The sequence below is a fragment of the Onychomys torridus genome, chromosome 17, assembly GCF_903995425.1.
Source record: "Onychomys torridus chromosome 17, mOncTor1.1, whole genome shotgun sequence".
NCBI classification, from domain to species: domain Eukaryota; kingdom Metazoa; phylum Chordata; class Mammalia; order Rodentia; family Cricetidae; genus Onychomys; species Onychomys torridus.
Genome location: NC_050459.1, coordinates 10,258,233 through 10,285,960, shown reverse-complemented (window position 1 = coordinate 10,285,960; position 27,728 = coordinate 10,258,233). Strand labels below are relative to the sequence as shown.

Here is a 27,728-nt window from a genome sequence, read left to right as displayed (position 1 = left end):
CACTCGCGCGCCCCGGGGCCGGCGGCGCACCGGGGTCCAGCGCTCGGGGCTGCGCTGCGCTGGAGTCCCGCGGTCCGCGGCCCTTCTCCGCATGGATCCCGCAGAGCGCGCGCAGGCGGCGCGAGCTCGGGTGCCCAGGTAGGTGCGGAGGCCGCGCGCGGGGTGCCGGGCTCCCGCTCCGGACTGGATCTGAGCCGGTCGCTGCTGCGCGGGGTCGGGGGGGGGGGGGGGGACGCGCTCGGGTCCTAGGAGAGGAGAGAGGGGAATGAGGGGCGGAGGAGTGGAGGGGATGGAGGATAGAGGAGAGGAGGAAGCGAAGACGGACCGAGGATGGACGGAGGGGCGGACCGAGGGGTGGCGGAGCTCCTGGACCCCAGCCGCATCCCTGCGGGCGCGGAAACTTGGTTCGGGAAACAGGTTCTTTTTGTGTGTGTAGGATCGATCCGTATGGATTCGAAAGGCCCGAAGACTTTGATTATGCGGCTTATGAAGAATTCTTTTCCATGTACCTGGTGATACTCACCAAGAGGGCGATCAAATGGTCCAAACTTCTAAAGAGAAGCGGCGGTGTCCGAAAAAGCCTGACAGGTGAGAGGCCTGGTGCTGGCTGGCATAGCAGCCATTCAACCAAACTCGATTTCCCCCAGCCGCCAGGCCCCCTGGGGCGCGATCCCGAGCGCGACCTCTGGACTGCCGGACCTCCTATTGAGCTACTCTGCTGCAGTTAGATTCCCTGTGGCCTGACTCTCCAGCAGTAGAACCCTGTGTAGGGCAACCCGCGAGTGTAATCCTCCCTCCCCGTCCCCCAGCAGCAGGACCCTCTACAATGAGACTCCTCAGCGGCAGGGTCCCCATCACCGGAACTCCTAAAGCCAGACCTTCGAACACCTCGGCTTCCTGGTGCGCCACACGCTTGCGCATACACAAGAAACTCCCTAGGAGATGGACCCTCTATAGTTGATCCCCACACAAGATCCTTGCCTAAGCATCGACTGAAGGTGTGTGTGTGTGTGTGTGTGTGTGTGTGTGTGTGTGTGTGTGTGTGTGTGTGTGTGTTGTGTGTGTTGTGTGTGTGTGTGTGTGTGTGTGTGTGTGTGTGTGTGCCACAGAGCAGGCTGGGGAGCTCCACACCTCACCACGCCCTCTTAACTGAAGATGGGCAAAGTCCACACTTACTTGGAAGCCTGGAGGAAGCCTCGTGTTCTGAGGGGGTTTAGGACAGCACCTATTCCCCAGAGATCGGTAAGGGTAGGGCACTCAGAGTGGGGCTCTGGATATGTCCTTTCCTAACAGGAGCTGCCTTGCGGGACTGGACACCAGATAGGTCTCATGCTTCAGCATCCGACAGGCTGGGCTCCTGGTTGGTCCCATTCTGAGACCAACCTTCCTCATGCTCTGAACAGGAACCACTATGCCTTTCCAAACTCATTTTTTTTTTCCTTCCCCTACATCATATTTGATAGAAATTTGTTTCCTTGGTAGAATCAAAGGCCCCTCCCTGCTTTCAGGGAATTTTGTTTATTTCACTGTGGAATCCTGGATACAGGGGTCATTGCTTTATAATAGGGACTTTGTATTTGTTAAAGGCGTGTGTAAAGGCGTCTGCCAGGTGGCCAGGTAGACAGACCTGCAGTGTAACTGAGGGCATTAGTGATGTTTCTAGAGCTGGAGGGCCCAAGCGGAAGGGGTAGTAGCGAGGGGAGGGGAGAGAGGACACCTCTTTCCCCATCCTGTCACTATGCGCTAGCATGCTTCCGGCGAGCACCTACTTCTTTGGTCTTTTAATGTCAGAAAGTTTTGTTTACACTTAATACATAATTCATGTACATGGTAAACATTTGGTTAAATGGAAAGGTATGAAATGAAGTTGCTTCTCTCTCACCCTAGGCTCTGGTCTACCACAGAAGTAACCACTGGGGACTACCTAATTTTTCCCCCAGGAACACTTGGCCTTCAGTACATAGGAAATGACTCCTATGGCTGGGAGCGTAGGTAAGGCCAGACTGATCACTTCTGGAAGGTGTAGGTCTGTGCAGATCTCTTCTTACACATGCCAGCACGAACTCATCCTGAGGGCCAGGCAAGCCTTGAACTTGTGGTCCTCTACAGGCCTCAGCCACTAGGTCTGGTTAGCAGTTGCCTAGTACCTGCTTTTGAACACTTGTCTCAACCCTCTGATCGTGTAACTTGCTGGGCTGGAAAGGAAGTTCAGTGAGTAAGCGGCTGAGTGCTTCCTGCTCTCCCGGAGGATTCAAGTTCAATTTCCAGCACCCATATGGGGTGGGTCACAGCCTCCTGTAACTCCAGCTTCCTGGGAATCCAATGCCTCTGGCCTCCGGGGTCACACATGCTCACGTATAAACACCCACATGCAGACGCACACCCATACACACACACACACACACACACACACACACACACACACACACACTAAAAATTAAAACAGCTGGCTTTATGGCACATGCCTTTATCCCTAGCTCTTGGGTCGATCTTTGTGAGTTCAAGGGGACTATATAGTAAGGATAGCCAGGGCCACACAGAGAGCACCGCCTCCTCTTTCTGTTTTGTGAGACAGTGTATTACTGTGCAGCCCGAGCTGGAATAGAATAGAACTCTCTGTGTAGACTGGATTGGTTTCGAACTCACAGAGGTCCCCTGCCTCCATCTTCTGAGCGTTGACCGAGATTAAGTCTGCATGACACCACATCAGGCCTTGCTAAAAGTAAATCTCAAAAAAAAAAAAAAAAAAAAGGTTTAATTTGTTTTAACCATCGTTTTGCTTTAATATTATTTCGATTATGTAATATTAATTAATTAGGCTGTAATTATGGTAACAGGTATAAGTGGTGTAAGCAGATGTGTCTGGCTCCTGGCGGACCCTTAGCCTGAGGCAGGGTGAGAGCTATCCTGACGTTCTGGCAGGAAACAAGCCTAATTAGTGGTATGGGAGTCTACTGAGTGTCCCGTTTCTAGGTTTATAGTCAGGGAACCTGTATTGCTGGGGAAGTCCAATCAAGCATAAAACAGGAGTAGACAAGGTATTTCAGAAATGGGAATTTCCTGCCAGATGTTCTAGGTTGACTGTAGTGTAGATCAGCAGGGCTATGTCACCAGGAGAGAGATCACATGACCAAGGAAGCCGTGTCCACGTATGGGGTTAGGAGCTAAGGGCTCAGTGTTAAACCCACTCTTGAGTTGCGGTAAGCACCCCTTATATCTGCTGATTCCCCACCCCCACCGTGTGTGTGTGTGTGTGTGTGTGTGTGTGTGTGTGTGTGTGTGTGTATGTCTATCTGTCTCATTGTGTTTTTGAGTCTTGGCTATGTAGTCCAGGCTAGCCTTGACTTTGAGATCTCAGCCTCTCGAGTACAGGCATTATGTCTATTTACCACCATACATAGCTTTCTGTTTTGGGAGGTGTTTTGCTTGTCTGAGTCAGTAGAGGATACAGAGTCCCTTTTGAAGTTCTTGACCTCACTGGTAAATTTCTGTTTGTTTGAGATACGGTCTTTCAAGCCTTGGCTGACTTAGAACTCGCTATATAAACCAGGCTGGCCTCGAACTCACAGACATCCATCTGCCTCTGCCTCTGGGCTTAAAGGCGTACATTACCATGCCTTGGGGTTGGTAATAGAATTTAAGCAGGTTTGGAAGGAAACTCAAAGACAGCTTACTGGTGTTCAAGAGAGGAAACTGTAGGGCAGACAAGCTGTTGACCCCAACAGCTCCCAGGAGATCGAAGACGGGGAGAGAGTCACCGTTTCTGAGTTGGAAGAGGAAAAGCTGGGAGTCTGTAAGCAGCTGGATGAAGGGGAGGTTTGGGGGTCTGTAAGCACACATCCTATTAAGGGCTATTACCCCTTCCACTCTCCTCATCACATATTCAGGTGCCCCGCGCTTCTTTTCATCATCTGACGTTGGGCAGGTCTTCTTGACCCTGTCTGTGTAAGGCAAGCACCTTCCATAGCAAAAGGGTGACAACCACTGGCCAAGCCGTCTGTGCAGAGGTCACTGACCTCTGCTGTGCCAGAGGATGTCACCATGTTGGTATTCTGTATGTCCCCAAGAGGTTTCTGATTCTGAATGCGCCCCCCCCCCCCACATCCGAGAAAGGATGTTCTCGGTCATAGTTTGTGCCGTTGGTATTAGAGAGACTGACAGTGTCTCAGATGGTCACCTGGGAGGAAGCCGGCCATGTGGGCCCTTTTCCTCTGAATGTCTCCAGTTACCTGCAGACCTTGTTATCTGAGACATCTCATCTGACAGCTTTAGGTCACCCCACTGATCACGAGCAGGCACAGTGAATATTGTTTTCCCGTCCTATGTAAAGTTTGATCCACTCGGAGCCCCCAAGAATAGAGCAGGGGGAGTCTGAGCTCCAGCCCTTTGTCCTGCCTTTCTCTGTTTAGTGTCCTTCTTGGTGCGGAGGGCAAGCAGTGGCACTGTTTGCTTCTTTGTCCATCCTGGTGGCTTTAGTGTGTCACACACCTGAACTCCAAGTGAATCGTGGAAGCATGTTCGGGGCCAAATGCCCCAAGCCTAGCTTTTGTTTGACTTGGTTGGGGCAGAGAGGTGGAAGCTAGTTCTCTGGGGTTCTCTGCAGGGTTTAATGGCTATCCATGGGGGAACGGTACCCTCAGGAGGAGCTCGGTCTGTGAGGGCAAGAAAGCTGACTTGATTCCCCTTGAAGAAACACAGTGAAGATGAAAGTGGCCGTGGAGACGGGCCTCCGGGCCAGCAGGGAACCCCAGCTCTGCTGCAGCTGCAGTGGCTGGGCTAAGTGCTGTCTCTCTTTTACAGTGAGGCAGGCTCGGGTGTGGACGCCACAGCAGAGCAGGGATTGGATGCCAGAACTGATGTGTGGGACTGTTTTTTCTTTGCTTAAAACCAAACAAACAACAAAGACACCTTACATTACAAAACTATTTTTAAGATTTACAGTGGAACTCACTGTTAATGAATGCACAGTCTTAAGGATTTTAGACAAACAGCAAAACACAGTTCACATTCAAACCAGAGCCAGAGTGACTTTAATCCCAGTTCTGGGGAGGCAGAGGCAGAGGCAGGAGGATTGCTGTAAGGTCGAAGTCAGCCTGGGCTACATTAGCATTCTGCATAGACGTCTAGGCTAGCTAGGGCTACATAGTGAAGTCCCTATAATACAGTTCCTCATGTTGTGGTAACCCCAACCATAAAATTATCTTGTTGCCACTTCATAGCTGTAATTTTGCTACTGAATTTGTTATGAATTGCTATGTGAATATCTGATATGCATCCTCAGTGGGGGCTCAGGGCCCACAGGTTGAGAACCACCACACTAGACGCCCATCTAGGGTCTTGTGTGGGTTGGTGGCTCATTCTTTCTGTTGCTGATGTGTTTCTCAACTCGTCTGCTTGTTAGTTGACTACTGGGTATGAAAGCCCATGGTAAAGGGCACACAGGCTTTTGTGTGAATGTAGATTTTCTTAGGTAAACGCTTAGTGGGATTGCTGGACTGTATTAAAGGCTTAGCAAGTAAAACATTGCGTTGTCTAGCATGGGTAAGGCCTATCTGATTCCAGAATCAGAAGGAGGTGGGAGGGGAGCCAGAGAAGAAATTGTTTTCCAGAGTGGCCTGTGCATTTTTGCATTCCCACCATGCCTGGAGGCTTCAGTGGCTGCAAATTTTACATTGTTGGTGTTTCTATTTTAAACATTATTTATTTGGACAGACTATATATTTTTTTGCATTGAATTTCCTTTGCCACTTTTGTAAGTAGTTGGCTTTCTTTCTTTCTTTTTTCTTTTCTTTTCTTTCTTTTTTTTTTTTTTTGGCTTTGGATCTTGTCCTGGAACTTACTCTGTAGATCAGGCTGGCTTTGAACTTACAGAGATCTGCCTGCCTTTGCCTCCTGAGTGTTGGGATTCTGGGAGAGGGGCTTGGACCTGCCTCAACTGAATGAACCAGGCTCTGCTAACTCCCCTTAGGAGGCCTTACTTACCTTCTTGTAGGAGGGAATAGGGGGTAGGTTGGGGGAGGGAGGCTGGAGGGGTGGGAGGAGGGAAGAGGGGGATCTGTGATCGGTATGTAAAATGAATAAAAGGTGTGTGCCACCTGGCCTAAAAATTTCTTAATGATAATAATAGTAGTAGTAGTAAAAGGAAATGCAGGAGCAGTCCCAGAGAGGAGACGCCCAACACTGGTGGACAGTAAAGGCAAGAATTGAATTCAGCAACACAGCACCCAAGCCTGAGCTGTTTACTGCTCCAGTTAACACAGAGAGTGGCTACTAAGGGGTATGAGATTTGTTTTGACAATAACAAAAATATCCCCAAATTAAAACAAACAAAAAAACAAAAAGGGCATGCGCCACCACTGCCTGGCCTGCGTTGGCTTTCTCTGTGTGAGTCTGGTTTTCTGCACTGCTTTGCTTTTTAAAAAACATGTTTTTTAATGTTCATGAGTGTTTTGCCTGCATGTATGTGGGTGCTGGTAATTGAACACAGATCCTCTGGAAGAAGCAACTAGTGCTCTTAACCACTGAGTCAACTCTCCGGCTGGCTGTTTATACATTTTGTTTATTGTGTACCATGAATCCAGGGACCTGACCCCTCACCAATACCATGTTGTTTTTGTTACTGTGAGTTTATAGTCAGCTTTAGAATCATTATATGGTGTGTGTGAGTGTGTGTGAGTGTGTGTGTGTGAGTGAGTGTGAGTGAGTGTGTGTAGGTCAGAGGACAACACTGTGGAGTCAATTCTCTCCTTCCACCTTACCATGGATTTATACAGATTCAGGGGACTAAACTCACCAAGCTTTTGCTGCAAGTGCCTTTAACCTGCTGACCCTCATGAAGTTATTTTTTATGATTTATCTGTTGGACAAAGCCTGCTGTATCAGATCTTTCCTTTTTTTTGGAGTGCTGGGAATTGAACCTAGGACCCCATGATGCTAAGCAAATGCTGTACTGTTAAGCTGTATTCTGAGCGCAGATTTTTTTCTTTTTTCATGATGGCCTGTAGAATTTCACTAGGTGCGCACACTTTTATTTCCCTTTTCCCTCCGTGTTAGTCACCTTTCTTTTTCTTTTTCTTTTTTTAAAGATTTATTTATTTATTATGTATACATGCATGCCTGCAGGCCAGAAGAGCGCACCAGATCTCATTACAGATGGCTGTGAGCCACCATGTGGGTGCTGGGAATTGAACTCAGGACCTCTGGAAGAGCAGCCAGTGCTCTTAACCTCTAAGCCATCTCTCCAGCTCCCACCTTTCTGTTTCTAACACATACCTGAGAGAAAAGGTTTGTTGGGGCTCCAGGTTTGGAGGTTGGCTCTGCTGCTCCGGACCTGGCATTGTATATTCTGGCAGGAGACACAGAGTTGGGTATACCCACTCACCTCATGGCCAGGAGAGAGAGGAAGAGGAAGAACACCCACAGTCCTTCCGGGGCAGAACCTCCAGTACCTGAAGACCACGCTAGATGCCACCTTTAAAAGGCTTCTCCTAGTAGCACTGCCCTGGGGACCACGCCTTAGATACATGGGCCCGGGGGATGGTTAACATCCAAATCCCCAAAGTTAATTACTTTTAAAAGTATGAAGTTAGCCGGGTGGTGGTAGCGCATACCTGTAATCCCGGCACTTGAGAGGCAGAGGCAGGTGGATCTCTGTGAGTTCGAGGCCAGCCTAGTCTATAAAGTGAGTTCCAGGTCAGCCTCCAAAGCTACAGAGAAACCCTGTCTTGGGGAGAAAAAAAAAAAAAAGAAAAAAAAGTTTTTTTATGTTTATTTATTATTTATTTATTTATTTTATGTGTGTGAGTGTTTTTCCGCATTGTGTGTGCACACATCATATGCATGCCTGATGCCCAAAGAGGTCAGAAGTGGGCATCAGATCTCCTGGGACTGGAGTTATAGATGGTTGTGAGCTGCTGTGTGGGTGCTGGGACTTGAACCTACGATCCTCTATAAGAACATCAAGTGCTGATAACCACTGATCCAACACTCTAGCCCAAAGTAATGGTTTTTAAAAATAATACAGAGTCAAAGGAAAACAGCAAAGCTTTGACTGTTTGCTTTGAAGAGGCAAATAATGAACCTGTCATTAAGGCGTCAGGTGTAGCTGTGAGAGGAGACGAGGTTGTGAATGTGAGGAGACACCTTGTGGGCATCCAGTCTCTTCTCCCATCTCATTGTGAGGGTCAATTCTAAGTCATTAGGCTTGATGGCAGGTGCTTTTACTGCTTTCAATAAAAGTATCCCTACAAGATGAAGTAGTGACCAACAAGGCAGAGTTCCTAAGAAAGAGATATAGACCTGTGCTAAAGTTGTGGTCCCTTTGGGCTTATGGGGTCTGCAGAGTGGGCACCTTTGGCCTCCCACTGGTCCTGTAGCCATGTGCTGGGTGGGTTGTAGTGGATAGCCATCCCAGCATTGGCCTGGAAGTTCCAACCCCCATTGAGGCTTCGGTAATGGTCACGCCCACAAGGCGGGGCGGAGGAGGAAGCGGAAGACCCAGGATCGAGAGGTCTCTCTCTTGGTTCTGGGACGCTGGACGCAGGAGGTAGACTGAGCAGAGTTCTCCAGAGAACACCGCCAGACTGCGCCATACCTTTGCCAGACCCTGCAACCTATCCCTTCATTTGTAAGTTACCCCACAAAATAAACCTCCCTTTTAACTGCGTGGAGTGGCCTTAATAATTTCACCAATAGTGGGTGGCTGTCAGACCCAGCCTGGGCCTCTTGCTTCCCTTCTTCCAGGTTAGGACCTGTGCCTGGTTGGTGTCCGAGGCCCCTGATTGGTTGTTTTTGTTTTTGTTTTTGAGATAGGGTCTCTCTGTATAGCTTTAGAGCCTGTTCTGAACTTGCTCTGTAGACCAGGCTGGCCTCGAACTCACAGAGCTCTGCCTGGCTCTGCCTCCCGAGTGCTGAGATTAAAGGTTGCCCCACCACCGCCTGGCCTGAGGTCCTTGAGAACAGCCTCCCTGACGTCCCTTGGCCCTTGCCTCCCACCGATGCTCCGGTGCTCAGCAGAGAATCCACACCTTTATCTGCCTCCCCAACTGAGGCATTTTTAAACTTTGTTTTTGTCTCTTTTGGTTCTGAGCATTGAATCCAGGGCCTTGTACATGCCAAACACATGCTATTCCACTGAGCCACACCCCAGCTAGACTCTTTGGTCTTGTACCGGGTCTACTCAGTGTGGTGCACACAATGGCCATTTAGAGCCAAGAACAAGAGCTTGGACAGAATCCATCTTTCCTTAGAGTTGAGGGTATGTAGCTTTCAGGGCTGGTAGAGGTTGAGGATGAGCATGCAGCCCTCTCCTGTCCCCTCTCTTGCTAGTAGGTGCATTGGAAGTGAACAGTTAGTGTGTACACCTGCTTGTGCTCCATTTCAGAGGTCTTGTGGGCTATTTCTGCTTCGGCAGAGTTCGGCATCTTGGTCCTTTCTGGATTGGTTTAGGAAGACAAGTGCTCGGGAAAAGAAGGAAGACTGGGGCCTCGTTCTGATCCGCTGGGCTCCGAGCTCACCTCAGTCTCTCTGGGTTTCAGTGAAGCGCTATGTCCGGAAGGGAATCCCGCTGGAGCACCGGGCCCGTGTCTGGATGGCTGTGAGTGGAGCCCAGGCCCAGATGGACCAGAACCCTGGATACTACCACCGACTGCTCGAGGGAGAGGGTAGCCCCAGCCTGGAGGAAGCCATCAGGACAGGTGGGAGGCCTGTGCTCTGCCTGGTGCCCGTGTAGCTTGGATGGGGAAGGTGGACTAGGGAACAGAGCCCCATCCTTACCCAAGTCCAAGGCAGTGCAGAAGCCTGCCTTGCTAAAAGATGCACCTGCAGAGTTTTGGGTGGAAATCAAGACTAAAGTGTTCACGGGGGAACAGCAGACGTTTGGGCGGCTGCCAGCTTGTGAGAGAATGAGCGCCAAGATCGAATTCCCTGGTTTTAGGAGCCTATGCAGCTGGCACCACCATGGCACCAGGCAGCAGTGGCCTTGGCCATGTTCACTTGATGTCACTGTGGAGGTTGCACCTGGTGTCAGGTGGCCGTTATGACTGATCTGGGTGCTCCCTGTGCTGTTCTTCCCTGTCCTCTAGGACCCCAGTGACAGGGCTTTACTGGATCTCAAAAAGCTCAGAGTTGCCAGGTAGGGTGGTTCACACCTTTGGTTCCATCACTCAGGAGGTAGGGCAGGAGGATCTCTGAGTTCGAGGCCATCCTGGTTTACACAGCAAATGCAAGGACGACCAGGGCCACATAGAGGGAACCTGTCTCAAAACAAAAAAACCCCAAAGCAAAGACCAAACAAGAACAACAACAAACCCTTCTACCCCCAAAAGCTCAGAGTTCAGCATAAGTTGAATATTATTATATTAATATTTAGGAACTACAGCTGCATTTCCAAAGTACAAACTCCAGTGAACAATGCCAGTGTAAACACAATGTGCTGGAGTTTTGTGTTACCTAACAGCACAGAAGCCGAGGGCACAGCTTGGTCCTGCCATGGGCAGGACCGTCCTGCAGCCCCCACTGCCCTCCTGAGTCTCCATTCACACGGCCAAGGCCTGTGGGAGCTGAGGCAGCCTGGAGCGGGGAGTGGGACAGAGACAGTCCATGGGGGCTGAGGCAGTGGGGGGGGGGGGCTGAAGCAGCCTGGGGGGAGGGGGCTGAAGCAGCCTGGGGGGGGGGGCTGAAGCAGCCTGGGGGGGGGGGGCTGAAGCAGCCTGGGGGGGGGGGGCTGAAGAGCCAGTCTGTAGGGGGCTGAGCCAGTCTGTGGGGGGCGCTGAAGCAGTCTGGGGGGGGCCGTGGAACCCAGCCAGAGGTCTCAGAACAGAAGCTCTGCCCCAGGTTCTCAGCAGAACCTCACCTCTCAGATTCTTCCCCCGGGTTCCTCTCTGTCCCCAGAAGTCCCGCCTATCCTCTCCTGCCTAACAGAGCCACGCAGCTCTGTTAAACCAATCAGGGGAGCTGGAGAGATAGCTCAGAGGTTAAGAGCATCGACTGCTCTTCCTGAGGTCCTGAGTTCAATTCCCAGCACCCACATGGTGGCTCACAACCATCTGTAATGAGATCTGGTGCCCTCTTCTGTATACCTAATAAATAAATAAATAAATAATAAAATAAGATAAAAATTATATAAACCAATCAGAAGGTGCCTTGGCAGAGACATCTTCACAGTGAACAAAAAGGTTATCCCACAACATTCCAGCTCTGCCACTTTGCTTCTGTCTCTTACTGTGTGCATATCCTGTGGGACATGTGTAAGCACCATCCCGTAGCCATTTTAAAATTGTTTCTTTTTGAGACAAGGCCTCACTGTGTAATCCTGGGGCCGGCTTAGAATTTGCCTTGTAGACCAGGCTGACCTCAGTTTACAATCTGCGTGCCTCTACCTCCCAAGTGCTGGGACTAAAGATGTGCAGCCACCACATCTGGGTTTCGTTACATTTCTTTTTCACTACATTTATTATTATTTTGTGTGTGTATGTGTATATGTGTGTGTGTGTGTGTGAGTGTGTGTACATGCATGTGTTCACATGGATGCATATATGGGGGTTAGAGGACAGATTTTAAAGAACAACTTATGGGAATTGGTTCTCCTTCCATCGTGTGGGAACCGAGGATAAAACTCAGGCTATCAAGCTTGGTGACAAGCACCTCTGTCTTTTAGACAGGATGGTCTCCCAGACTGGTCTGGAACTGGTCCATATGTAACCAAAATGACCTGCCTCTACTTTTGTTTGTTTGTTTGTTTTGTTTTTATTGTTGTTGTTGTTGTTTGGTTTTTTGTTGTTGTTTTTGTGTTTTGAGACACGGTTTCTCTGTAACAGTCCTGGCTGTCCTGGAACTCGATTTGTAGCCCAGGCTGGCCTTGAACTCACTGAGATCCACCTGCCTCTGCCTCCTGGGTGCTGGGATTAAAGGTGTGCGCCAACACTGCCCAGCTTCTGCCTCTACCTTCTGAGTGCTGGGATTACAGGTGTATTCTATCACACCTGGTTTGTGTGGTGCTGGGGATCGAACCCAGGGCTTTCTACATGTAGACAAGCATTCTACCAACTGAGCCACATCCCCAGCCCCCGTTTACTTTTGAATATCTGGGTAAACCATCCTAGAGGACCACATGGTGGACTTCCCATGTCCATGGAACCACTTTGGTGCTGCACTAACGGTCACAAGCCTTATCCACCCTCGGCTTTACCTATGTCCTAGAAAGACACTGACATGTGGGGAAAATGCCACAGTCAAGGTACCATAGAGGGTGAACACAGTCTGCATCGCTAGTCTGAAGTAGCAAGACGCTGCTGTTCCTGTGACCAGTCTGCGTCATGGAATGTTTATAGTTCCAGGGGAGATGTTTTGGGTCTGGGAGGCTCTGGAGGGTGAAGGGCTGTGAGCAGGAAGGGGCGGGGCAGAGAAGCTTTTGCACAAAGCCCGGCATCGTGAGTTTACTTAATTCCTGTTATCAGTTTATCTCTGAAGGGAGTCTTGGCCTGTTCTTCTTCCTAAGTTTCTGGACATTTTTGTTTCAGTGCTTTTGAAACTGCAGCTCACTCTGTAGCCCAGGCTAGCCCTGAACTCTGCAGTCATCCTGCCTTGGCCTCTTGGGTGTCATGGTTACGGGTGTGAGCCACCAAACCTTGCCTTTTGATGTTGTTGTTTGTTTGTTGAGACAGATTTTCATCATGTAGCCCTGGCTGACCTGCAATTCCCCTATGTAGAGCAGGTTGTCCTTGAACTCATAGAAATCCGACTGCTTCTCTTTCCAGAGTACTGGGACTAAAGGATTAGAGAGGGGTGTGCTCCATGCCTAGCCCCAGTCTTATATGTTTGATCTTTGAGTCTGGAAGCTTTTTTCCATGTTGACAAGGTAATTGGAAGTGTCCAGGGGAGACCATAGCTCCTGCCATTCCCGATTCTGAAAGAACATGGGACCCATCCCTGCCCTCCTTCCTGGTGCCCCATATCTGGTCTCCTGGGCTAAGATCAAGTGTGCAGCATGCCTGAGGTGGTGGCTAGGTTTTCGGAGGTGACTCAGGTGCAGCCAGGGTGGTGCCATTCCTGAAATCCGAGACAGTCTAGCCACCTTGGCAGAGGCAGAGAGTCATTGATGGTGACGCTGGTGAATTTCTGTGTAGACCTGAACCGGACATTCCCTGACAACGTGAGGTTCCGGAAGACGGCGGAGCCTTGTCTTCAGAAGACCCTGTATAACGTGCTGCTGGCATACGGGCTACACAATCAAGGTGTGGGGTACTGCCAGGTGAGCCCCCAGAGTCTCAGAGCTGACATATGTTGGGAGTCATTTGATCTGTCTTCAAATGGAGCCATACTCAGAGGCGGAAGACTTCTGGCTTTGGGGACTGCCTTAGTTATGGTTTCTGTTGCTGTGAAGAGACACCATGACCACAGCAACCCTTATAAAGCAAAACATTTGATTGGGGCTGGCTTACAGTTTTGGAATCCGTTCTCCTCATGGTGGGACATGGCGGCATGCAGGCAGACATGGTGCTGGAGAAGGAGCTGAGAGATCTACATCTTGATCCACAGGCAACAGGAAGTGAACTGGGATACTGGGCAAACTTGAGCATAGGAGACCTCAAAGCCCACCCCCACAGTGACACATTTTCTCCAACAAGCCCACACCTGCTCCAACAAGGCCACACCTCCTAATAGTGCCACTCCTTATGGGGGCCATTTTCTTTCAAACCACCACAGGGACAGTCTTGCTCATAACATGGGGAGTCATAAAGGGCCTGCAAATGGCTTTGCATTCTCTTGATGAAGCCGTGCTGACTTCACACAGGGGCTTCTACGTGAGCACTATTCCCACACTGGCATCTTCCCATACCGTTACTCTCAGGACTCAGGAACATAGAGCTGTTACTGGCCTCTGTGTGGTCATGGTGCCTTGTCTGTGTACTTTCTTTTTCTTTTTCTTCTTTTTCTTTTGGTGCTGAGCATTGAATCTTTTGCACGCTTGAAAAGTTCTATCACTGGGCTTCATCCGGCCTTTGTGTACAAGACATACGCCTGTCATGAATTTGTGTATGCAGCTGCCGTGGAGGCCAGAGGTTGACATCCAGTGTCTTACCCTATAGGTAACTCCCCATCTTATTTTTAGGATGTGGCCCTCTGAGCTCACTGAACCTGGTGCTTGCTAACTTAAGCAGATTGGCTGGTCAGCCATTGGAAATCTGCCCTTCTCCACCTCCCAGTTCTGAGATTATCAGCAGCACATGCTACAGTGCCTGACTTTCCACATGGGCACTGGGGAGCCAAATTCAGTTGTGGGGCAAGCACTTTACTGGGGCCATCTCCCTGGCCCTGTGCATCTTTCCTGTGTGTGGAGTCTTGGTCTTGGGGACATTCTGCGTGGAGGTACAGAACAGAGGTATTGGAGGCTGTGTGCCCGGCGGCTGGCGTTGGCTCCTGGTAAGTGTATCTTGTGCAAACCACACCTGCGGTGTCCATTTGGTGTTACTGGAGCCTACCCCGTTGGGCCGTGGGAAGCTGGATCTCTTCCCTTGTTTCTAAAGGAACGCAGGTTTGTTTTAGAAGGACAGACAGAGCGAAAGGGAGGAGGACAGAAGTTGTGCAAAGCTTTATTCTCCCAGAAGTGACAGGGGCACACAGTCCTAGGTCCCACCATAAGCTTCGAGGGCCTTGGCTCTGCCTGGCTTCCTGCCGGTCCCTGTATTCTGGCAGCGTTTTTGTATTGTTTGCTCCTTTGTATTGTTGGCCTTTTGGGGTGACTGAGGATTGAACATGTGAAGCGAATGTCTTACTGTTGAGCTATCCCATAGGCTTCTCACTTTTAATTGAGTCGGTCTCCATGAGTTGCCTAGGCTGGCCTTGAACTCCTGGTCCTCCTACCTCCGCTTCCTAAAACGCTGGGGTTGTAGGACTGTGTCACCAGGCCAGGCTGATCTTGGCTGCTGTTACTAACCTGGTCACTAGTAGGTTTCCCTCTGCTCAGTGCCGGTCACCACCGACAGTGCCATAGGCCAGCAGTAGGAGAGAGCGTTCGGTTTTATGTTCCGAGTGGCAATCGGTGTTCTTCAGGCTGAATTCCCTCTTTCACATTGAGGGGCTGAACAGTACAGACAACCAGCCTTGGGTCCCTGCTGTGCTGTGCAAAGGTGGGTCTAGAGCAGCTGTTCTCAACCTGTGGGTCTTGACCCCTTTGTGGGGGGTCGTCGCATATCAGATATTTACAGTTCATAACATAGCAGAATCACAGTCATGAAGTAGCAGCGAAAATAGTTTTAAGGTTGGGGGGTCACCGGAACATGAGGAGCTGTGTTAAAGGGTCGTGGCCGTTAGGAGGGCTGAGGACCACCGCACCCGAGCGTCCCAAATTCCCAGGAAGGGCAGAATGGAAACTGCTCTGTGAGCGGCAATGTTGCACTCTGTCTAGAGCTCAGGGTGAAGTTCGCTTTCCGTTCTGATCCCAGGGAATGAATTTCATAGCAGGATACCTGATCCTTATCACCAAGAACGAAGAGGAATCTTTTTGGCTTTTGGATGCTCTTGTTGGAAGAATACTACCTGGTAGGTTGAAAGTTCTCTTTGCTCCGCCCCCGCCCCGCCCTCCCCGCCCCCATCCCTGCCCCCGCCCCCATCCCCGCCCCGCCCCGCCCTCCATCCCTGCCCCCGCCCCCATCCCCGCCCCGCCCTCCCGCCCCACCCCATCCCTGCCCCGCCCCCCATCCCCGCCCCGCCCCGCCCCGCCCTCCATCCCTGCCCCACCCCTCCCCCTTGGTGTCTTTGAAAAGGTCTGGCTGACCAGTCAGCATACTCAGGGACGGAGCCCTTTCTGGCTTTTGTGAAGGAAGGTCTTGGAGTTAATTCCCAACACCAGAGAGAAGGAGAAAAGGAGAGGGAAAAAATGTAGTGAAAGCATGGTTGATTTCTGTGCTCTCTGCTAAGGGCCACGTGTCCTCCTGCTCCCTTCCCTGTGTGTGTGGCCTTTGTGGAGTCGAGTTGATCACACATGAGCCGCCCGGCCCAAATGTTTTTACTGAGTTTGTGAGAACTCAGCATATTGTTGACCAATGTTGCTGCTTTGTAAGTTGGAGGTCTTTTCAAATCGGTCTGCCTTCTAGTCATTAATAGAGAAGAAGAGTCACCAGTTGTAGTAAAGCCATAGACCAGGGGCTGCGGTGAGGGCCACTGGGAAGAGCCGGTGCAGTCCTCAGGGCGGTGACTTGGGGACAGAGAGGATTTCCTGCCTGCCCAGCCCTGTGCCTGCCCCCTCAGAAAGGTGTTTAGAGCACGAGAGTGTGTGTGGCCTTGAGCCTGGGCTGTCTTCCTAGTTTCTGGATCCTGCTAAACTTCTAACATATCCTTACGTCAACCTGAGTTGCGCGTACATGTTGGTCAAGCACATTTCCCAGAGGAGGAGACTGGAGGCCTAGGGAATGTGTCCGCTCAAGGCCGATCTACTGCTGTCTTTTCTGAGCCTGGGTTCTGAGGTACAACCGAAGGATGTGTCCTTGCTGAGGCTTGTGGTAGGAACATGCTGGTGGCCTGGGTCCCACCAGAGAGAAGCAAGCTCACCTTACTGCTGCTGTTAGCCCACAAGGCACAGAGGTGGGGATGTGAGCTGGCTGGTTTAACGTCAGCTTGACACAGCTAGAGTCATTTGGGAAGAGGGGCCCTCAACAGACAAAATGCCCCAAGACTGGCCTTGTAGGCAAGTGTGTAGTACATTTTCTTGATTGCTAGCTCATTGTGGATGGTGCCATGCCTGGGCTGGTGGTTCAGGGTTCTATAAGAAAGCAGGCAGAGCAAGCCATGGGAAGCAAGCCGGTAAACAGCACCCCTCCATGGCTTCTTGCGTCAGCTCCTGCCTCCAGGTCTCTGCCCTGTTTGAGTTCTGCCTCGACTTCCTTTGATGATGAATTAACCCTTTCCTTCCTACCTTGCTTTTGATTATGGTGTTTCATCACAGCAATAAAAACCCTAACTATGACAGGGGAGGCCGAGTACGGAGGCACAAGTCCTTAATCCTATCCCTCAGGAGGCAGAGGCAAGCTCTGTGAGTTTGAGTTTGTGTTCAGCCTTGTCTGTATAGGAAATTCCAGTTCATCCAAGGCAACCCCATCTCAAGGAAAAAAAAAAAAAAAAAAAAAAAAAGCCCATGCCAGTAGTTTTGATTAAAGATGCCACGAGTGAGGTAGCTTCTAGTGTGGAGAAAGTGTGTGTGGTCCTTACGGGTGACATGGTTAGTATCTGGATTGTGTAAAGAAGTCCTAAGGGTCTGAGGTACAGGAATGCAGCTTGGAGGGAGAACCTGGAGGCCCTGTAGTACGGAGAGACAGGCTCATGTAGAGGCGGATTTTTCTTTGAGCTGCCAGCTCACAAAAAAAAAAAAAAAAAAAAAAAATGACACAGAAGCCGGGGGCAGTGGTGGCACACACCTTTAATCCCAGCACTTGGGAGGCAGAGGCAGGCAGATCTCTGAGTTCGAGGCCAGCCTGGGCTACAGAGTGAGTTTCAGGAAAGGTGCAAAGCTACACAGAGAAACCCTGTCTCAAAAAAAAAAAAAACCAAAAACCAAAAACAAAAACAAAAAAAAAGCACAGAGATTTATTATTAATTATGGAAGCTCAGCCTTAGCTTAAGCTTGTTTCTAACTAGCTCTTGTAACTTAAACTAACTCATTCATATTCATCTACTTTTTGTCTTGTGGCTTTTTTTTTCCCTTCGAGACAGGGTTTCTCTGTGTAGTTTTGGTGCCTGTCCTGGATCTCATTCTGTAGACCAGGTTGGCCTTGAACTCACAGAGATATGCCTGGCTCTCCCTCCCTCCCGAGTGCTGGGATTGAAGGCGTGTGCCGCCGCCGCCGCCACCACCACCCAGCGTCTGTGGCTTTTTACCTTTCTTTCATCAAGCACCTCCTGTTTCCTCTCCATGTCCTCTGATGTCTCCATCCTTCTTCTTCCCAGAACTCTCTCTGTCCTCCAAGTCCCGCCTAACCTCTTCCTGCCCGGCTGTTGGCTATTCAGCTCTTTATTAAACCAATCACAGTGACACATCTTCACCGTGTAAAGGAATAGTCCACAACACACATGCTGTATGAGTTGTCCAGTGACTTTCTGCCCTCACGGGGCACATGTGGTCATGATCTGCTGAAACCTGTTGGAAATGCCGTGGTCTCTTCAGGGATGTGAGACACTGAGTGACTTTCACTGGCCACTTGACTAGCCCAGGGTTGTCCCAATCCCATCCCCAGGCCTCTGATTGAGGCTGGGTCCGCCCCTCCCTCCTCTGCCTCCCTGGCGTTGTACCTGTCAATCAGAAGTTGACTCAGGACTTTTCTGTTTTGAGACGGGGTTTCACTATATATCCCTGGCTATCTTGGAACTTGCCATATAGACCAGGTTTGGCCTGGCACCCACAGAGATCCCCAGGTGTGTACTGTCACGCCTGGCTTCAGACTAAGGACTTTGCTTTCACCGTCTGTTACCTCTTCTTACCCTAGTGTCCCAGAGCACGGGAATCTTCCATCCTGGTAGGCTTGCAGGTCCCGATCTCTAAGACCCCCGTAGTGCTGCTCCATCAGTCTGTCATGATGGAAGCTTCATGTCATTATGTGGAAGGACTCTGTCACCATGCTGATGGCCTCTCTGGAGTGGAGAATCCCTGTGTCTGCCTAGAGGGCCGCCGGTCCCTTAATGAATAGATTCCTGCATGTCCAGGAAACAGTTTGGCTTGTTCTCCCCTGAAATGTAGGGAGATAGGTTGCTAACTGCTGGTCACAGCAACATCTCTGCCTATGCCAGACACAGCCCTGATGCTAAGGGGCTCTACATCTCTGCAGGCCAAGGGTCCAGCTCCTAGTGCAGGAGGGATGGAGTGGGGCTCCCTTGTCCTGCTGGTCTCTGCCAGGTCTAAACAGACTGAACCTTCCTGGTGGCTTCCGATGGCCACATGTCCTGCCTGTGGGTTGGCTCATGTGTCATATAGTTTTAATCCCACGGTCAGCAGTGCCCTTTGGGAATTAGACCTTGTGAGTCTGGCTCTTCCTTTGAAGCCAGGCAGCAAAAATAATCTGAGCAATATTATCTCAGTCTCCCTCTTCCAGACATGGCAGTTCAGAAGGAAGTGGTGATCCCAGTACTGTGTGCTGTGCCAACATATTGGGGCACCTTCATTCTGGAAGGAGGATTTGGGGTTTGATCTCCCCACTGGGACCATGTTTTTCATTTTCCAGTAATTATTTTTGCCTTAAAAACTATTATTATTAATTAATGGTTAGGAATTAGGAAAGTATAAATATTTAAAGATGAAAATAAAAAGATTTTATTTGTTTATGTGTATGGGTGTTTTGCCTGCATGCATGTCTGTACATCACGTGCGTGCCTGGTGCCATTGGAGGCCAGATTGTGGGGTCCCCTGGGACTGGAATTACAGTTTAGAGCCACCATGTGGGTTCTGGGAATTGAACCCAGGTCCTCTGGAAGAGCAGCCAGTGCTCTTAAGAGCCATCTCTCCATCCCTATTTACTTTTTTGAGGCAGGGTTTTATCCTGTAGTGTTGGTTGGCCTCAAACTCTCTATGTAGATCAGGCTGGCTCACACTCACAGAGATCATAGAGATCCACCTGCCTCTGCCTCCTAAGAGCTGGGATTAAAGGCGTGCACCACCACACTCGTTTATTTATTTATTTATTTTTCAAGTAGCCCCCGCTGGCTTTGAACTTGCTATGTATTGGAAGATGACCTTGAACTTCTGACCCTGCTCTCACATCCACAGCTGAGATTATAGTCATGCATACCCAGCAGTGCATGCTGGGTATGGTGGCACACTCTGTAATCCCAGCACTTGGGAGACTATGAGTTCAAGTTCAGGAGTTCAAGGACAGCCTGAGATACCTAGGGACTTCCTACCTCAAAGTGCTAAGAGGGAATGTGGGAGACTGCAGCGCCACTTCAGACTGCAGGGTGCACCCCAAGACACGGACTCTGAGACACCCGGCCTTGTGCGCCGTGTTTCCTGGGTGCACATGCCTGGGATAGTGTGTGGGTTAGGCACCAGAGGGAATAGGTAACTGGTGAGACAGAAGTTGAAGCAGTGTGCTGAGACACGCCAGGGAAGACAGTCTTTCCCAGAATGCCTTGTTTCATTTGCCCTTGGGATCAAGGAGACTCCGTGCAGGCACTGTGACAGAGGATCTGTATTAGAAGCACACAGTTGACAGTGTGCAGGTTGGGGCCCCTGTGGTGGTGAGCTGATGGCCGTTTCTCCTCTCTCTTGTGTGCAGTCACTTACACTATGGCTAGGGTTTAGGACAGAATGAAGGAACCCAGATCCTTTGTCCTGAAGAGCAGGTAGGTGGCACATATCCCTGGACTCCTCTGTCTCCACTCTTTAGCTTCAGATCTGGGAGCAATCCTCGGGATGTCCTTTGACTAGGGATGTGGCTGTGTCCTGGTAGGTAGAGCTAGGGGTGAGCATCTGTGGTCTGGACACAGAACTACAGAGTAGTAACCCGAGGTCACAGCAAGGGAAAGAAAGGCTGGGGCCCTCACTGATAGCAGAGCTATGGCGATCTGTCTGTAAGGCCTGGGTGTGCAGGGTAAGGTACTGTTTCATAGGCTCGGACAATGTGATAGCTCTGGGGCCCAAGGCTGAGCATTCTTCATTGTCCCAGGAGTTGATGTCCATGGCTTTCCCCACACTCTTTATCTGTAGGCAGGCACCCCCAGCTTGTCCCTTTCTTTCTGTAGACCCCGACATCACCCAAACCCAAGGATTCCGTCTACTGGGTCTGCCTTGGACTCTCAATTTGGGCTTTCTGTCCTTTTTTTTTTGTGTTTGTTTTACACGCATTAAACAGCATTTGCCAGCATCAGGGATCATTCATATTCTTTCTCCCTCTCTTTACCCCTACCCCCAATGATACTCTTTCCCATCCCCTCTGTGGCTCTGGCTGGCCTGGAACTCAGTATATTGACCAGGCTAACAACATTGAACTCATTGGCCCTGCTTCTGCCTCCTGAATGCTGGGATTGCAGAAATGTGCCACGGTGCTCAGCTGGATCTGTTTTTTATTTTCTCTCTCACTTTCTCCACTTCCTCCTCTTTTTTTTTTTTTTTTTTTGCGACAGGGCTTCTCTTGGCAGTCCTGGAACTCACTCTGTAGATCAGGCTGGCCTTGAACTCAGAGATCCGCCTGCTGAGTGTTGGGATTAAAGGTGTGCACCACCCACACCAAGCTCCTTTTTTTCACTTAGGCTGCTTGCAGGGCCAAGTGGCGTTTGTGGCGGTGTCTAACAAAAGGTGAGGGCTCCTGAATTTCCAGCAGAGCCTCTCTGCCAGCCACTGTGGGCTCCTGCATGACTGGTGATAAGTGCTCTTGTCCTTTAGCTGTGATTGGGAGCAAACAGGTGGAGTCTCAGCATGTACGACACAGAATGCATACATCTTCACTATGGAAATCATGCAGAGTGAAAAGTGTGAGAAAGTCAGTCACCTGCAGACCACACCACTGTCTGTGGCTCTCTTCCTGGAGTGGATAGCGGAACTTGGAAGCCACTACCTTTTCTTGGTGCAGCCAGGATACTGTGGCTGAGCCTGGGGTGTGGGGCTATGAACAAAGGCATAGATGCCCTAGAATAGGAGAGGCACTCCTTAGAGCTAGGGTTGTGCACGGCTCTGGCCCCGTCTGTGCACTGTGGTCATACCTAATGTCTGAGGGTGGTATTGCACTGACTTCCACCAGAGATGGGTAGGAAAGTGGAGAGGTGAGCGGGTTAATGTAATCCTCCCCTAGGAGACAGTGCCATGGAGTTCGGGGCATGAGTTTAACGACTCTATTTTTGGAAGCCGGTCTAAGCTTCCAAGCGGGGCCAAGGTCATGAAATGCTCCTCTGCAAATCTTGCCCGCTGTTCCCGCTCAGCTCCTTTCCCTCTGCTGAGCGGATGATAGAGCTGGGGATGGCCCTGGTTGTCTCTGCACATGCCTCTCCCAGCTAAACAGGATGAGTGGTTAGGAAGAGCTGGCCATGTAATCCCAGTTTGTAATCCGGGCATTTAGGAGGTCAAGGCAAGAGAGTCAGTCACATATTGCAGGTCCTCCTGGGGTTCAGAGTGAGAATCACCACCACCCCAAAACACCCAGAATAAGTTAAGAACAGAAAAAAGAAAAGGGTGCAGATGGTGGCATGGTTCCAAGAGGCAGATTCAAAGCAAGTATGAAAAAGGACGGTCTGTCCGTCGTCTTCCTTTTTTTTTTTTTTTTTTTTTTGAGATAGGCTGCCCTGGAACTCCATGTCAGTAGAATGATTCAGTTTCAGCCTGGATGTTAAATGAGTGTGGACTGCTCATCCTGTGCCACAATCACTGTTGTGTGTGTGTTAACTTCACGGACAAGACACTGTTGGTGTGTATTTAATGTGCCATGGTTTTCTGTTTTATCATGGACTTACTGATTTCTTTTGTAACATAAACAGTGCATTAAAATGTGTAACAACACATTGCCCTAACAAGTTATAAAAATTAAGTAGGATGGCTCAGTGGGCAAAGCCACTCGTTTCCAAGGCTAAGCTCCCAAGTTTGAGTCCCAGGACCCACACTGTTGAACAGAGGGAACTATAATTCATAAACTTGTCCTTTGATCTCCATATATATGGCTGTCTAGGCCCACATCTGTTGTTCTAATCTTAGATGGTCTTTTAATTAAAAAAAACCTAGCAGATATCAGGGTGAAGGCTGAAAGATCAGAGAAACAGAACAGCCCCAGCCACCACCCATCACCTCACCAACTCCACGAATCCTCTGAAAGCCTCGGAGTCCTCACTGGAAAGGGTCTCAGCTCAACTGCCTTAGTTCCTGTTTCCTTACGCCTTATATACTTTCTCCGCCCTGCCATCACTTCCTGGGATGAAAGGTGTGTGTGGTTCCCAGTACTGGGATTAAAGGTGTGTGCCACCACTGCCTGGCCTCTGTCTAATCTAGTGGCTGGCTCTGCCCTCCAAACCTCAGTCAAGTTTATAGAGTATACAACATATCACTACACATATCCCCATCCCCTTGAGTAGGAAGGAAACCCAAAAGTACTTGTGTAAGTGTTTTCAAATGAAATGCCGTTGGAAGCACTTGTGAGTGTGAATTGGATTGTTGTAATATGAAGTTTGCCACCCTAACATTTCCTTCCCCATTCTTTCTCTCCACCCTCCACCCCACCATGTAGCCCAGGCTAGTCTCAAACTCATTGTGTAGCCAAGTGCATGTCCCAAGTGTTGGGATTTCAGATGTGTGCCACCATACCTGGTTTTATGTGACAATGGGTAAAGTTCAGGGTTTCTTGCATGCTGGGTAAGACAAGCACTGTGCCAGCTGAGCTGCATCTCAGCCCCGAGAACCTGAAACTGCCCCATAACCTGTGACTCCATTCCTCACCATGCAGTGGTGGCCTGAGTCTTTCTGTCCTGAGGACCTGGCTCTTCTGACTTAGTTTACTAAGCTGGGTATCCTCCGGGCTCCTCCATGGGAGCTTCTGTCAAAATTCCTTTCACAGGTGATGAATCTTTTTTTTTGTACAGATGAAACCTAGGGGCCTTGCGCATGCTATATAAGTGCTCTACCACTGAGCTGCATCGCTAGCCCTCTTAAGTTCCATTTTGAAACAGGGGGTCATGAAATTATCTGGGCTGCCCTTGAACTCTGTCACTCAAGCAGGTGTTGAATTTAGTCTCCCAAGTAGCTGGGAATATAGGCCACTGCCCCTAGGCCCCACTGATCTGAGTCTCAGCTCCTCTTGTCCCGTGTGGCAGATTACTATAGCCCAGCAATGCTGGGGCTGAAGACCGATCAGGAGGTCCTGGCAGAGCTGGTGAGGATGAAGCTCCCAGCGGTGGCAGCCCTGATGGACGGTCATGGTGTGCTGTGGACCCTGTTGGTGTCCCGCTGGTTCATCTGCCTATTTGTGGACATCCTGCCTGTGGAGGTGAGCACCATGATCCACCTCAGGGGCTGTGTGGGCCGCTGTGGAGAGTGACTGGGCTTTTCGGTCTCTACAGACTGTGCTGCGGATCTGGGACTGTTTGTTCAACGAAGGCTCCAAGATCATCTTCCGGGTTGCTCTGACCTTAATTAAGCAACACCAGGAATTCATATTGGAAGCCAGCAGTGTTCCAGACATCTGTGACAAATTCAAGCAGATCACCAAAGGGGACTTTGTGACCGAGTGTCACACATTCATGCAGGTAAGTTCTGGGCTGCTTGACTTGTAGGGGGGTGGGGGGAGATGGGACACGGGGAGCTCAGCTCTGTAGATTTTCCCCCCAGCCAGCAACTGCCGAGTGTCCCTCTCCCGGTGAGCAGCTCCCTCCCTCTTTGAGCTATGGCTGGAGTCCAGGGCTGCCAAAGTGGCTGCCAAAGTCCCTCTGACCTCATGTCTGAGGCTACTGCTGTTCACCTGGAGAGCCTGTTCTGGTTCATACTGGTTGGACGGGCCAGGGTTTCCCTGGAGACTGGGAGAGGAGGCAGGCATGTCAGTGAGGCCTCCATGTCCTCAGCTAGCTCAAAGCCTCTTCCCTGGCTCTGTTGACTACCAGCCTTCCGAAGGCATGGACTCCCTCCTGCCCTGATAAGCCAGTCATCCTTGACACCTAAGAGGGTCACTTGTGAAGCTAGGACGTGCAGGTTGTGTGGACTGGGAACTGCTGGATATGAGGTGGGGGTGAGGCTGGGCAAGACCTAGGCTGGAGGACTGAGAGCCAGAGCCCAGCACTGAGTGACCCTGGCAGGAACCCATGCAAAGCAGAACCTGAGGGCTCCTTTCCAGTTTTTGTTTGATTCAGGACTGGCCTGGACCTTCTTATGTAGACCACACGGGGCTCAAACTGCAGAGATCAAGCTGCCTCTGTCCCCTGAGTACTGGGGTTAAAGGTGTATACTGTCACTGAAGTCAGAGGATGTGGCAGAGACCTCTTGCATGCAACTATTCTATTCCACCAAGCTGCAGCTCGAAGCCCTTGCTGGCAAGAAGCACCCTTGGCAGCATGGGAGTGGGGGGGGATAGGGAGGGGGGGGGGAGGCACGGCTAGGGAGAGGGTGACTCATGCCTTTATTCCTAGTACCCAGGAGGATCTTTTTGAGTTCAAGACCAGCCTGGTCTATATTAAGTTCTAGGATAACCAGGACTAGAGACCATGTCTCAAAAAAACCAAAACGAAGTAGGGTGTAGTAGTACACGCCTCTTTAGTCCCAGCAAGAGTTCCAGGACAGCCAAGGCTACACAAAGAAACCCATCTCCGCATGCGTGTGTACACACACACACACACACACACACACACACACACATTACCATCGAGGTACATACATACCTTGAGGGTAGGTGGTGCTCATACACACCTGAGTTTGTTCTGACTTTAGTAGTCCAGATGAAGTGTGGGCAGTTCTGAGTAGGTAAAGGGACAGGAACCTGTGGTGGGGCCTAGTAGGGACCTTTGACCCCATAGCTGTTTCCTGTTCCTCATATTATGATACTGAAGCCAAGCCAGGATGTTTTGGGTATGATGGAGAGGGCTCTTCCATAAACTTCTTGGAGTTGGGGCTTCATCCCAAGGTGAAATACAGCAGTAGCGTGGAATAGGACCCCCAGAACCAGGCTGCAGAGGATCTGTGCTCTCACTGACGTTTGAATCTGGACTCAAGTATGTGAACAAAAAAACAGCCAGAGGGACCCTTCCTCCTGTCTACATGCAGTCCGTGTGCCCATGGAGACTGGGGCTCACTGACGGTCTGCAGCTCTTGTCATCTTTGCAGTCCTCAATTGAATTATTTGGTCTGGTGAGATGGCTCAGTGAAGAAAGGCAAGCACCCTGAGCTTGGTTCCTAGAACCAATACAGCTTGTCTTTCCACAGCCATTTAACATGGTGCTTCTTGGAGAATGTGATGAGATTGTTTTCTCAAGGAGTTGCAATGACTTCTGTGCATCCACGGTCTTCCCTCACAGGCCTGGTATAAATAGGCTACATTCGCGGGTAGAAGCTTAAGTGTGGCCCATGCTGTGTACCTCCAGTTAGTCTGCATTTGGATGCCAAGTGAACAAACTCAGACAAGCTTTGATGCGATGAGTTTGGCTTAAGGATGTGGTGTCAGGAATGCTCAGGCTCTCTTACCTTACCCAGAGAACTGTCTGGTCTCCATTCATCTGGCCTCCTGTGACACTATCACATGCTTCATGGGGCAAAGCCAGACCCTGAGCTCCATCCAGTGTGACACTCTGGGGCCGGGAATCTTGGTTGACTTGACCTCTGTACCTCAGGATTGTGGTAATCAGTGCTCTTGCTTAGAATTTGTAGGAGCCAAAAGTAAAGTGTATTCAGTCCCGTTTTGGAGTATCCCTCTAGTGCAGCACACTGTGCTGCCATATCCTCTGGGAGACGGAATCCTCACCCAGGCCACCTCCCTGTCAAAACCATACATAATACACAGTGCTTGGCAGGTTGGTCTGCCCTTTTTTTTTTTTTTTTTTTAGACAATATTTCTCTGTGTAGCTGTCCTTGAACTCATAGAGATCCACCTGCTTCTGCCTCCCAAGTGCTGGGATTAAAGACGTGAGCCACCATCTCCCAGCTTTTAATCACCCTGGTTGGCCTGGGACTCCTTATGTACACCAGCTGGCCTCTAAATCAGAGTGCTGGGATTAAAGGCGTGTAACACCACACCCAGCCCTGGGGCCTTGTATGGGACAACTAAAGTCTAACGTGTTACAAGGGGTTACGAGGGGTCGTTTGGAAAAGCTCATTGTCTCTCTTCCAGAAAATATTTTCAGAACCAGGAAGCTTGTCCATGACGACCATCAGCAGGCTCCGTGAGAGCTGCCGAGCTGCGCTGCTGGCACAGGGCTGACTGCAGCCACACGCCTCTCCCACTACCGCTTCCAAAGCAGACACTTCGCCAATTCCTGCCACTGCGTTCCTGTTGTAAATACTTGAAACCATGACCCCTACTGTGAACTTTTCAAAGATGGTTTAAAATCACTGTTCTACAACTTTTGCCCGTCTTTGGAGTCATAAATTGAATTATCTGTCCAGTGAGATGGCCCAGCATACACCTACCAAGCCTGATGACCTTAGTTGAGTTTTGGGTGGGACCCGTATGTGGAAGCAGAGAATACTCTTTGATGTTGTTCTGAGAAATGCACACATTAGAAAAGAATATATATATACAACCTGAGATGTTAGAATATGAGCCATGAAGTGCACATTTTGTTGAGTAGATGTCAGCACTGTGTCATTCAACTGACAGTTAAAACAGTGACTGTCATGTGTGGCTTTGATGTGGTCTGTCTGGAGAATAAGGCCCACTCCCTCCCACCTTCCCAGCATACTTTCCCAGCCAAGACTATGTTATGTGGCGGTGCCTACATAGACAGAGGCCTACCCACTTGCTGAACATGGCTACTTGTGGTGATCCCTTGTTTTTTAGAAGTGGATCTAAACAGACCAGTTAGGCCTGTCACGGCCCTGTCCTAAGGCTGTCCATCACGCAACGGACAGGCTCTTCAGCAGGCTGGCCTTCCAAAACACCCACCTTAATGTCCCACAGAGCCAGCACAGACTAGCAGGCCATGGCTAACCCGCCCTGGGGACAGGCTGTTCATGAAGCTGGATGTCTTAATCAATGGCAGCTGTCATCAGTAGCAAACAAGCATGGAGCCCCTTGTCTTGCAGGAAGCATGACAGCTGAATGGCCCCAGATCCCCTGAAGCATGATGGA

At 50.2% G+C, this 27,728-nt stretch overlaps 1 protein-coding gene across 2 annotated transcripts; it reads left to right on the top strand.

Annotated features, from left to right (window-relative positions):
* Nucleotides 1–27,005, top strand: Grtp1 (growth hormone regulated TBC protein 1). 2 transcript variants are annotated; one of them, XM_036166964.1, is made up of 8 exons: nt 1–138; nt 437–588; nt 9,537–9,695; nt 13,125–13,249; nt 15,444–15,540; nt 23,773–23,945; nt 24,019–24,204; nt 26,769–27,005. In XM_036166964.1, the coding sequence occupies exons 1-8, from the start codon at nt 92–94 to the stop codon at nt 26,856–26,858; spliced, it is 1,029 nt and encodes a 342-aa protein (XP_036022857.1). In that variant the 5' UTR covers nt 1–91; the 3' UTR covers nt 26,859–27,005. The 2 variants fall into 2 exon arrangements, with proteins under 2 accessions (XP_036022857.1, XP_036022858.1); XM_036166965.1 differs by lacking the exon at nt 9,537–9,695 and having other exon boundaries at nt 3–138.
* The last annotated feature ends 723 nt before the right edge of the window (nt 27,006–27,728 follow it).